Below are 13484 nucleotides of genomic sequence, written 5' to 3'. Positions count from 1 at the left end.
ATTTTAATTTGATTTTGAAAATGGTTTTTAGAAGGGTTGCGAGACCTCAAGGTATAGAAGAATAAAATAGAAGTGATGTTGTTTCATTTTATTTAAGAAATTTAGTCTAAGTTTAATTAAGATTCATTAGAAGTTTGATTAAGAAAATAAAAGAAAAACAACTTGGATTTGGGTCCAAGGTTTATTAAGAAAAATAATTTGACTTTTGCTCATTTGATTTTTTGAGATAAAAAAAGTTTTACTAAACTAACGGAAAGCTAACGTAACGATGCGAAAAATAAAGCGAGAGTGAAGCAATAAATAAAGTGATATGGTGTCGGTGCAAGTGTCGGTGTGTGCAATTACTAAGCTATTACATACCATCCTAGGGGCATTTCTAAAGCAAGAAAATAAAGCATGAATGACATTACATAAGCCTATTATACACACTAACATTGATATTGAAAATGAATTGCATGAGTAAAATAAATGCCTGAGACTATACTAGAATTAAAGCAAACAAAAATATAACAAGATAATATGAGACTTAGAATGCATGATATCAAAATTTTAAAACAATGCATCTAAATAAAAATGCAAGATTAAAGCAAAATTGACAAGAGATATCATGGAGTGAAAAGTTTAAAAATGCATGGGACTAGAATTGAATTGTAAAGCTAGGTTGTAAGAATGTTTGGTATCGAGAACCAAAAACGAAACAACAACCAAAAGATGTATAAAATTATTTTAAAGCCAACATATAAATTAACAATAATGCATGATGTTAAAAATTTTAAAGCAATGCATGAAGTAGAAATTGAAATATTAAAGCAAAATCAACACGAGATATTATGGAGTAAAAAATATTTAAAATGCATGAAATAATATTTTAAAATATTAAAGCAAAATAAAAAGTCATGGAGATTAATGTGTTTAAAATGCTTGGGACAAAGTCACAAAACGAATTTAAAAATGCATGAGATGAAAATGTAGTCATTGAATGGATTAGGAAAAAAAAATGTATATGAAGTGTAACTTGAATCAAAATGCATGTGATAAAAATTGAATCGATGAGTAAACTATGTGGTAAAACAAATATGATGTGAAAAAATTAAATTGAACAAAAAGGATGAAAGTTATCAAAACTAATACATACGAAGAGAAATTTCAAGGAAACCAGGGGGGTGCAGACAGCCATGAATAGATGGTACAAACAGCAAGCAGTAGCAACATGAAAGAAGAAAGATGGGCCTCAGCAAAAAGAAACGGTGGGCTGGGTCAGCTAGACTGGATCAAAGCAGCTGGACCGGTTCAGGAACGGGTCGGTTCAACCGAACCGGTCCAGCAAGAGTGATATAAAACCGGTTTAGTGAATCTTCTTCTTCTTAAGAACATAGCTGCACCGCTCTTCCTTCATGTTTTCTTTTCAAAAAAAAAAATAAATAAACTCCCACAGGAATCAAAATTCTTCCCACTTAACACCCAATTCAAAAGGCAAGCACATACAAACTTATTTGCTCCTCTTCTCATTTTCTAAAATAGTTTTTGAAAACAAACAAATGAGGACACTAGATCTAGGAAGCAGAGAAGAGAAGAAATTACCTCTTATTACCTTTGATGATTCAGTTCAGTTATTCTCTCCGATCTCTTCACAATTTGGCTCGACTTCTTCTCGATCCCGTCACAGCTTGTACTTATACCACCGGTCTGGGTCTGTTTTGCTCCTTCTTTGAGCTTTCCGATGGTGTCCGTAGTCGTCCGAGTTCGGTTCCGTTCTGTGCTGACTAGACGCTTGGGAAGAGCTTCAGTTTGTATATGAAACCTTGTGATTGCTTTATGTCCGATTCGAAGCAATTTTGCGTTTATGAGGAATAAGAAAATAATGATGGATTCAAAATTGTAATTCTGGAAATTTGTTTGAGTTGTTGGTGTTGATTGTTGATTCGGTTTGGGATTGGTGGTAAGGTGTTCACTATAAAAGGTTTAGTGTAAATGATATTGTGATGAGGTTTCTAGCAGTATGTTTGTGTTTGTGATGATGAGGATTAAGGACCGTGAATGAATGATGATTGTGGCTTGAGGATGATGAATTTGAGTTTGTATGTGATCAATATAGAAAAACAACACTGTGATTTAAGTATGATGGAGGAGTTTGAAAAAAGATATTACATATTGTGATAAAGCGATCTGGACAATTGAAATTGTTTTTGGTGTTCTTGAGAAATTTTTGAGAAGAGGAATTTTGATCCTATTTTGGAAACTGCCGCATAGAAATTGTGTTTGTGTAAAAGTTTGTGCAGCCTCCTGCCAATGATTGGAATGATACTATATATAGTGACTAACTAGGTTAAAAAGGATGAATGGACTAAATACTAAACTACCCTTAATGAAACTTGGAGAGAAAGAAAATGCTTGGGATGCTCTTTGGACCACTACCAATGTAACAAGTGGACTTAAGACAAAACAAATTGTTGATAAAAACAAAATAAAAATGACATTAAAAGCAAAAAGAATAAATGGTAAAAATGAAATAAAATAAAATAGAGTTGTAAAATAAGATAAAAGTAATAATAAAAAAAAAAAGTAATAAAATTTAAAGTTGTCGAAATCTCGACTGAGACGACTAAAACTTGCGGTGTTTTAAAACACGAACAAAACTTTTTAAACGGTTTAATCATGCGGACAAAAAGGAAATTACCTAAAAAGATTTATTTATAAAAAGAAATGAATAAAAGACTTTAAATATTTTAAAAGCACGCGTAAAAATTTAAAATGCCTGAAAAGACAAATAAAGCAATTTCAACTGGACAAAATTTTACTTGCAAGATCACAGACTTTGAATGATTAAACAACGACTGAGAAAGGTTTTAACTCGTTAAAGCGAAAAGAAGAGAAATTGAGCCGTTTTAAAATACGGACAAAAATAGGTAAAAACAGAGCAAAAGTGGTCAAAATTTGGGGTATGACAGATGCCCCTATTTAAGTTTCTTCGTCACGAAGATTTGAAAGAAAACTTTTAAATCGATGGGTCGAAGAGACTTAAATACTAAGTACACCGAATTTTGACCAATCAAAAAGCCGAGAATGCGATGAATACAATAATATGAATGCATGCGATGCTAGTATGAATGCAAAGACGACGGAAATAAACTGACTGGGGAACAAACTGATAGGTATCACTGGGGAGATAAAGCCTGCCTATTACCAACTGCCGTGATAAAGACGAATATACGGAAGATAAAGTTTGAATTTTACCAACTGCTGTGGTAAAGACGAAAATACAGAAGATAAAGCTTGAAACGGGCAATAAAGCTTAAGACGGAAAATAAAGCTTGAGACGGGAAGTAAAGCTTGTCTATTACCAACAGCTCGTGGTAAAGACGGAGATATAGAAGATAAAGCTTGTCTATTACCAACTGACGCGGTAAAGACGAAAATACAAAAGATAAAGCTTGGAACGGGCAATAAAGCTTAAGACGGAAAATAAAGCTTGAGACGGGAAGTAAAGCTTGTCTATTACCAACAGCTCGTGGTAAAGACGGAGATATAGAAGATAAAGCTTGTCTATTACCAACTGACGCGGTAAAGACGAAAATACAGATGATGAAGCTTGTCGGAATATAAAGCTTGAACAGACGGTAAAGCTTGGAAGATAAAGCTCAGACAGCAAATAAAGCTTGAGATGGAAAGTAAAGCTTATCAATTACCAACAGCCCGTGGTAAACGATGACAATGCGGAAGATAAAGCTTGGACTGAAGATAAAGCTCAGACGGAAGATAAAGCTTGAGACTGAACATAAAGCTTGAGACAAAAGTAAAGCTTGAGGTGGAAAGTAAAGCTTATCAATTACCAACAGCCCGTGGTAAATGATGAAAATGCGGAAGATAAAGCTTGTCTACTTCCAACTGCCGTGGTAAAGACGAAAATATTGATTAAAGCTTGTCTATTACCCACTGCCCGTGGTAAAGACGAAAGAATGGAAGATAAAGCTTGTCTATCAATAATACCGGAGTACTTTGAGCAGGGTACTGGGAAACTGATTAGCATTGGTAAAATGATCAATTGATGGGACCTGCCACTTGAGCACAAACTGATTGGTTAACACCTTGGGGATTGACCTTTTTAAGTATTGGGGTAAAGCATGGGAAAATAATGCAGTTATGCATGAATGATATTTGTATGCATGTTATGTATGCATGGATGAATGAATGCATATGAGGCTTTTTGACAGCATAATGGTGAGACTGTTGAGACAAGATTGGGCAGGTCCAAAGAAAGTGGCCCGACATCACATAACAAACACTTGGTAATCTTTAATGGGGATAACATCACTGGGGATGAATCAAAACCGCCGGGGTAAAGCCTTTCAAACTGCTAATGGGGTAAAGCTCATGTTCAAACCAACTGATGGGGTAAAAACCCATAATCAACTACAGAAAGAGGGAAGAGCCCAATAACCAATTACTGAAAGGAGAATGCCCCATAATCAAACCACTTGAAGGGATAACAACCCATTGATCATACTGCTGAGGGGGGAATGCCCCATGATCAAATCACTTGAAGAGAGAATGACACATTGATCATACCGCTGCACGGGTAACAACCCATTAATCAGGCCAGTGAAGAGGTAACATACCATCAATCCGACCACTGGAGGGGTAACAACCCATTAATCATACCGCGAAGGGGTAATGACACATTAATTATACCGCTGATGGGATACAACCCAACAAACAAAACTGCTGATGGGAATATGACCCAATATGACATCTCAATTGATGGTGAAGTAATCATTCCTTGGGGTAAAGCCCGCTAATCAGAAACCTGACAGAAATCGTCTTTTCTTGAGATAAAAACCCATCAATCAAACCACAGGCAAAAGATGTCATTGATCAAACCACAGGCAGCAGTCGCTATCAATCAAAGCACTGGCAGAGGACGCCATTTGTAAGCTAGAACAAAGTGCATTCTTCCATTTAACCCCCTTGAAATTGTGATGCCTCTGTCTTTGTGTTTTTTTTTTGTATATTTTTTTGAATCCCTAATTTTTACCTGGACCGCCCTTTCGGGTTTTCAATCCACCGGGAATATATTCTTTTTGTTTGCCCCTAATTTTTGCCTGGACTGCCCTTTCGGGTTTTCAATCCACCAGGGCGCTCCTTTTTGCCTAAGCCGCCTTTTCAGGTTTTCGACTTAGCGAGCTTTTCTTTTTTTTGTTCTCTTTTTCCCTTTTTTTTTTGACAGAGGTCATCTCACAGCTTTTGGTCATGCTTGCCTTGCAGAGTTTAACTGTCCTTGAGACGAATGTTGATGTATGTTTCTACTGCTCATAAATTCAAAGAAGATGTACCTGTTGTTTATGCTTTTCAAAAGACAATTAAAAAAGTTTTAAATCTTTGCTCTGAGTATTCACATCAAAAATAGAAGAAAATTATGCAAACAGAATAACTGAGAATTTCAAATAAATGGGCACAAGCTCAAATTAGATGTAAAAGAGTGGTGACCTGCCAAAGGCGTGGCTCCACAGATTTTAAAAGTTTTGGAAAATGGTAATTATATGGAAAAGTTACATTGAACACAATAACCATTGTGCTCCCTAACAACTTTGAATTCCACTGTTCCGAGTCTTTGACCTGCAGATGCTTTATATCGGGAGTTCTTTGACAGTTAGGATGCCCCAGATGAATCATACTTGATTTGATGAAGATGCCTTGCCATAAGTCGGAAGTCTTTTGACGACTGGAATGCCCCAAGTGAGTCATGTCCGTCCAGATGCAGTTACTTTGTCATAATCCTTAACTTTTGCATAGGTCGCCCTTGCGGGTTTCAACCTATCAGGATAAACACATTTTTCTTTTTTTTTTTTGTCTTTAACTTTTGCATGGACTGCCCTTTCGGGTTTTCAATCCATCGAGACGCTCTTTTTTGCCTAAGCCGCCTTTTCTGGTTTTCGACTTAGCGAGCTTTTCTTTTTTAACAAAGTATTTCTTGACTGCATCGGTATTAACAGGACATACAAGTTTACCACCATTCTTTGTAATTTGGCATTCATTTGCCCATGGCATCAGGTAACATATTTTTGAGCACAAAGCCACTTTCTTGACATGCACGGGGACGAGCCTTCTTTGTCGAATACTTGCTTCATTCTTTCGACATAACTGTCCATGGCAAACGGCAGTAACGCTTTTAAATTCAATCAAGCTTGGCTTTCATTGGAACTTTCGTTGCCGGGACTTTGACCTCCATGTGAAGCATTGCCTTTATATTGTATACTGAGGGATGGTGGGGGGGTTGCCCCTGTTGAAGTGTGCACTTGAAGTATAACATCCCTGCAAGGCAGATGGTAGCATCTCGTGCCAGTCTTTGTACATGAATGTCCTCTTCTGGACAATCTTTCTTGATATTCACAGCTTCGATGGCCAAGATGCCCCAGTAGGCGAGAAATCACATTGGAAACTTCTTCTTCATACTCCTCTTCAGTCTCGGATACAAGGAACTCAAAGTTGAGAGAGAGTACATGGTTTAAGTGTTCAACGGGTTTATTAATGCATGATTTGATTATTGATATAAACATTATGATTATGCAAATATGTGGAAATGATTTAAAGAAAAGAATTTTTGGTTTTTTGTATTACCATCTTTCCAGAAAAAGCACAAAATAAAAACAAAGTCGGGATCAAAGCGACCTTTTAATTAATGATGAAAATACATAAAGCAAAAAGCCCTAAATAAGTTCACTTCCGTCTCGGGTGGGACGAAAGGATTTTTTTTTTTTGAAAAACATAAAGCAACAAACAAACATATTAATTAAACAGATGAGTAGTAGAAATAAACATCAACAAAGACCCAAATGCAGCTAAACATTCCATGTACCAACATCAGGTTCCACGATCCGATAACAGATTAACTTGCACCTTCAAATTCAAAACTCTTCAAAAGGTATGATATTTTTCTGGATCAACTTCTGAACTATCTTCTGCAATGCACAACAGTGCTCAATATCATGACCTGGTGCCCCTTGATGGAAAGCACAAAAGTGGTCGGGCCTGTACCGGGATGTCAATTTTGCTGGCACTGGAAGAGGTGCCTTGGTATAGACCAAATTCCTTTCAAGCAACTTTGGAAACAACTCTGCATACTTCATGGGAATGGGATCGACCTGTTTCCTTGAAGTCTGTTGTTGATATTGCTGAAACTGAGGATGATAAACCGGATTTTGAACAGTATTGGTGATGGGCTTAATAGCAGCAACAGAGTGAGAAATTAAATACTGTTGTTGACTTTGTTGAAATTGGGGCTGATAACCCGGATTTTGAACAGCATTGATGGGCCTAACAGCGGCAATAGAGTGAGGAGCCAGATGTTGTTGACTTGGTTGAAATTGGGGCTGATAACCCGGATTTTGAACAGTATTTATGGGCTTGATAGCGGCAACAGAGTGAGAAGCCAGATGTTGTTGCTGAAGTAGCACCTTTATATCCGGGTCTTCGAAGAACTCAGTGTTATTTCCAATCAACTTTTGAACTTCTTCCTTCAAAGCGTAACATTGCTCGGCATCATGGCCTGGTGCCCCTTGATGGAAATCACATTTGAGGTCAGGGCGATACGAAGATGGCAGCGGATTCGGCACCCAAGGAGGTGGCCTGGTTTGAACAAGTCTCTTCTTAAGCAAGATAGGAAGCAAAGTTGCATATTTGATAGGAATTGGGTCAAACTGTGATGCTTTCCGAGCCTGATTTTGAAGAATAAGCTGCTGAGGAGCCTGACTTTGAGGGATAAGCTGCTGAGGAGCCTGATTCTGGAAAGTAAATGGCTGAGGAGCCTGATTTTGAGTAGTAAACGATTGAGGCTGTTGAGGAACCTGTTGTCGAGGTCGTTTCATGCACATTGGCTGACATAATGGATGAGACCTTTGCTGAACAAGCGGTGAATCCTTTGCAACCATCAATGAAGATACTAGGCTAGTTAACCTCTCTACCTCAGCCCGAAGCGTTGTTACCTCTCCACGAAGCTCATGGACCTCTTGCTCAAGCTGATCCATCTTTTGTGTTTGCATGAGTGTTTGCATGTACGAGCCGAACTTGGATGAAGACATCAGACCACTTTACTGATGGATTGACCTTTTGTAGAGAAAGACCCATGATAAGACACAGACTAGAAACTATGAATGCAAAAATGATGCATGATATGTTTATGCAAAAATGTACAATATTTTTGTTATCGAAGGATTTATCAAGGTAAATTGTAAACATGGCAGATGAACATGGTTGCATTTGAAGATTTGCAAAGATATTGCAATAGGTTTCCTTTTCAAAAGGTAAGAACGAACCCAAGGAAGAAGTTCTTAACAAAAGCAAAAGCTTAGTTGAGATTTTTGAAATTGTATTGCTTGGTGTTCATTCTTACAAGGCCCATTCCTTTGATGTTTACAAAAAGCTTGGTTAAATCCTTCAATATATTTTTTTATGGATGAGAAAAAGGTTTATGGATGAAAGCATGTATGCATGATTATGCAATGAAAACATGATGAGGTTTAAGGTATACAATGTTGGAGTTTAGGGACAACAACGCCATTTGGTAAGGACTATGGTTTCAATTGCACATGTAACAAGGGTTCTACCAAGTTCCCAAATTACAACTACCCTTATGAATTTATCGGTGCGTAGGAATGCTCCTAGTCCAATATCATCCACAAGGAAGTCTAGTTTGAGTGTAGTATCGCGTGACAACTAAAGTCAAGAATGCTCTTGGTTCAGTCTCCGCACTACGTCCTAAAAAGGCCAAGTGGGGTTAAAGGTTACTAAGGTCCACGGCTTCACCGGACACTCACATTGAAAGTAATAACGTCAACACGAATGCTCATGTTAACAAGACTACTACCTTCCGTGAGGCCTCCGCCGAGTAGGGTTATCACTTGTAAACATGGTCCAAGAATGCTCTTGGTATGTCACTATGATTTTACCCCGTCCTATATCCTATGTTTCACTCAAGTCCGGGTATAGGACTTTGTCTCACCACTCACGTAAAAGTATTTACAAAGTATATACAAATGATAAAGCAAAAGTAATAAAGAAAGAAAGGTGGGCTTAACCCGCGTAGGATCCCCAGTGGAGTCGCCATTTTTGTAGACCAAGATTTTCGGGTGTCAAGCCATTAATTGGACTTGAACCTTCAATCTACCGGACTTGCTCGATTTTATTCTTGGGAAGGGAAAAAGAGATTGAAAAACCCTTTTTGGATCCGGGGGTTGGTTACGATTCGGGAAGGTGTTAGGCACCCGCGTCGTTCACGGTACTCCGTGAGAACCTCTTTCTAACTTTATTTTATTTGAAAAATTATTGATTAAGGTATGAGTGAAAGAATGGAGGGAGAAGAAGTAGGAGTTTTGGTTATTTTTATTTGATTGATTTGAAAGGATTAAAGCCTCTGCCTACGTACCCTTTAAAGGGATCAAAACCGTCGTAGTTCGCTCTTATAAAAAATATTTTTGTGGGTTGGGTTGATTTTAATTTGATTTTGAAAATGGTTTTTAGAAGGGTTGCGAGACCTCAAGGTATAGAAGAATAAAATAGAAGTGATGTTGTTTCATTTTATTTAAGAAATTTAGTCTAAGTTTAATTAAGATTCATTAGAAGTTTGATTAAGAAAATAAAAGAAAAACAACTTGGATTTGGGTCCAAGGTTTATTAAGAAAAATAATTTGACTTTTGCTCATTTGATTTTTTGAGATAAAAAAAGTTTTACTAAACTAACGGAAAGCTAACGTAACGATGCGAAAAATAAAGCGAGAGTGAAGCAATAAATAAAGTGATATGGTGTCGGTGCAAGTGTCGGTGTGTGCAATTACTAAGCTATTACATACCATCCTAGGGGCATTTCTAAAGCAAGAAAATAAAGCATGAATGACATTACATAAGCCTATTATACACACTAACATTGATATTGAAAATGAATTGCATGAGTAAAATAAATGCCTGAGACTATACTAGAATTAAAGCAAACAAAAATATAACAAGATAATATGAGACTTAGAATGCATGATATCAAAATTTTAAAACAATGCATCTAAATAAAAATGCAAGATTAAAGCAAAATTGACAAGAGATATCATGGAGTGAAAAGTTTAAAAATGCATGGGACTAGAATTGAATTGTAAAGCTAGGTTGTAAGAATGTTTGGTATCGAGAACCAAAAACGAAACAACAACCAAAAGATGTATAAAATTATTTTAAAGCCAACATATAAATTAACAATAATGCATGATGTTAAAAATTTTAAAGCAATGCATGAAGTAGAAATTGAAATATTAAAGCAAAATCAACACGAGATATTATGGAGTAAAAAATATTTAAAATGCATGAAATAATATTTTAAAATATTAAAGCAAAATAAAAAGTCATGGAGATTAATGTGTTTAAAATGCTTGGGACAAAGTCACAAAACGAATTTAAAAATGCATGAGATGAAAATGTAGTCATTGAATGGATTAGGAAAAAAAAATGTATATGAAGTGTAACTTGAATCAAAATGCATGTGATAAAAATTGAATCGATGAGTAAACTATGTGGTAAAACAAATATGATGTGAAAAAATTAAATTGAACAAAAAGGATGAAAGTTATCAAAACTAATACATACGAAGAGAAATTTCAAGGAAACCAGGGGGGTGCAGACAGCCATGAATAGATGGTACAAACAGCAAGCAGTAGCAACATGAAAGAAGAAAGATGGGCCTCAGCAAAAAGAAACGGTGGGCTGGGTCAGCTAGACTGGATCAAAGCAGCTGGACCGGTTCAGGAACGGGTCGGTTCAACCGAACCGGTCCAGCAAGAGTGATATAAAACCGGTTTAGTGAATCTTCTTCTTCTTAAGAACATAGCTGCACCGCTCTTCCTTCATGTTTTCTTTTCAAAAAAAAAAATAAATAAACTCCCACAGGAATCAAAATTCTTCCCACTTAACACCCAATTCAAAAGGCAAGCACATACAAACTTATTTGCTCCTCTTCTCATTTTCTAAAATAGTTTTTGAAAACAAACAAATGAGGACACTAGATCTAGGAAGCAGAGAAGAGAAGAAATTACCTCTTATTACCTTTGATGATTCAGTTCAGTTATTCTCTCCGATCTCTTCACAATTTGGCTCGACTTCTTCTCGATCCCGTCACAGCTTGTACTTATACCACCGGTCTGGGTCTGTTTTGCTCCTTCTTTGAGCTTTCCGATGGTGTCCGTAGTCGTCCGAGTTCGGTTCCGTTCTGTGCTGACTAGACGCTTGGGAAGAGCTTCAGTTTGTATATGAAACCTTGTGATTGCTTTATGTCCGATTCGAAGCAATTTTGCGTTTATGAGGAATAAGAAAATAATGATGGATTCAAAATTGTAATTCTGGAAATTTGTTTGAGTTGTTGGTGTTGATTGTTGATTCGGTTTGGGATTGGTGGTAAGGTGTTCACTATAAAAGGTTTAGTGTAAATGATATTGTGATGAGGTTTCTAGCAGTATGTTTGTGTTTGTGATGATGAGGATTAAGGACCGTGAATGAATGATGATTGTGGCTTGAGGATGATGAATTTGAGTTTGTATGTGATCAATATAGAAAAACAACACTGTGATTTAAGTATGATGGAGGAGTTTGAAAAAAGATATTACATATTGTGATAAAGCGATCTGGACAATTGAAATTGTTTTTGGTGTTCTTGAGAAATTTTTGAGAAGAGGAATTTTGATCCTATTTTGGAAACTGCCGCATAGAAATTGTGTTTGTGTAAAAGTTTGTGCAGCCTCCTGCCAATGATTGGAATGATACTATATATAGTGACTAACTAGGTTAAAAAGGATGAATGGACTAAATACTAAACTACCCTTAATGAAACTTGGAGAGAAAGAAAATGCTTGGGATGCTCTTTGGACCACTACCAATGTAACAAGTGGACTTAAGACAAAACAAATTGTTGATAAAAACAAAATAAAAATGACATTAAAAGCAAAAAGAATAAATGGTAAAAATGAAATAAAATAAAATAGAGTTGTAAAATAAGATAAAAGTAATAATAAAAAAAAAAAAGTAATAAAATTTAAAGTTGTCGAAATCTCGACTGAGACGACTAAAACTTGCGGTGTTTTAAAACACGAACAAAACTTTTTAAACGGTTTAATCATGCGGACAAAAAGGAAATTACCTAAAAAGATTTATTTATAAAAAGAAATGAATAAAAGACTTTAAATATTTTAAAAGCACGCGTAAAAATTTAAAATGCCTGAAAAGACAAATAAAGCAATTTCAACTGGACAAAATTTTACTTGCAAGATCACAGACTTTGAATGATTAAACAACGACTGAGAAAGGTTTTAACTCGTTAAAGCGAAAAGAAGAGAAATTGAGCCGTTTTAAAATACGGACAAAAATAGGTAAAAACAGAGCAAAAGTGGTCAAAATTTGGGGTATGACAATTGGTTATATATTCAAGTAACCTGACTAAAATAATGTTCAAATCGAGTTATCATCCTGGAAGACGAAAGGTCACACCTCGTGACCTTTCGTCTTCCAGGATCAAAACTCTATTTAAACAATATTTTAGTCAAGTTACTTGTTCATTGGTTATATATTCAAGTAACCTGACTAAAATAATGTTCAAATCGAGTTATCATCCTGGAAGACGAAAGGTCACACCTTGTGACCTTTCGTCTTCCAGGATCAAAACTCTATTTAAACAACATTTTAGTCAAGTTACTTGTTCATTGGTTATATATTCAAGTAACCTGACTAAAATAATGTTTAAATTGAGTTATCATCCTGGAAGACGAAAGGTCACACCTTGTGACCTTTCGTCTTCCAGGATAAAAACTCTATTTAAACAACATTTTAGTCAAGTTACTTGTTCATTGGTTATATATTCAAGTAACCTGACTAAAATATTGTTCAAATCGAGTTATCATCCTGGAAGACGAAAGGTCACACCTTGTGACCTTTCGTCTTCCAGGATAAAAAGTCTATTTAAACCATATTTTAGTCACGTTACTTGTTCATTGGTTATATATTCAAGTAACCTGACTAAAATAATGTTTAAATTGAGTTATCATCCTGGAAGACGAAAGGTCACACCTTGTGACCTTTCGTCTTCCAGGATAAAAACTCTATTTAAACAATATTTTAGTCACGTTACTTGTTCATTGGTTATATATTCAAGTAACCTGACTAAAATATTGTTCAAATCGAGTTATCATCCTGGAAGACGAAAGGTCACACCTTGTGACCTTTCGTCTTCCAGGATAAAAACTCTATTTAAACCATATTTTAGTCACGTTACTTGTTCATTGGTTATATATTCAAGTAACCTGACTAAAATAATGTTCAAATCGAGTTATCATCCTGGAAGACGAAAGGTCACACCTTGTGACCTTTCGTCTTCCAGGATAAAAAAACTCTATTTAAACAATATTTTAGTCACGTTACTTGTTCATGGGTTATATATTCAAGTAACCAGACTAAAATAATGTTCAAAT

The 13484-nt window shown here is 35.9% G+C and overlaps 1 protein-coding gene across 1 annotated transcript; it reads right to left on the bottom strand.

Moving 5' to 3' along the window:
- Nucleotides 1–6639: 6639 nt before the first annotated feature.
- LOC146937538 (uncharacterized) lies at nt 6640–11947 on the bottom strand. Its single transcript, XM_085751799.1, has one exon. It carries the CDS (start codon nt 8073–8075, stop codon nt 6903–6905), a length of 1173 nt encoding a protein of 390 aa, XP_085607925.1. The 5' UTR covers nt 8076–11947; the 3' UTR covers nt 6640–6902.
- Nucleotides 11948–13484: the final 1537 nt, after the last annotated feature.

This window comes from Medicago sativa, chromosome 3 (genome assembly GCF_051527215.1).
Source record: "Medicago sativa cultivar Bolivia chromosome 3, Bolivia_mono, whole genome shotgun sequence".
Lineage (NCBI taxonomy): Eukaryota > Viridiplantae > Streptophyta > Magnoliopsida > Fabales > Fabaceae > Medicago > Medicago sativa.
The sequence above is the reverse complement of the archived record's forward strand: the minus strand, read 5'-3'. Positions and strand labels throughout refer to the sequence as shown.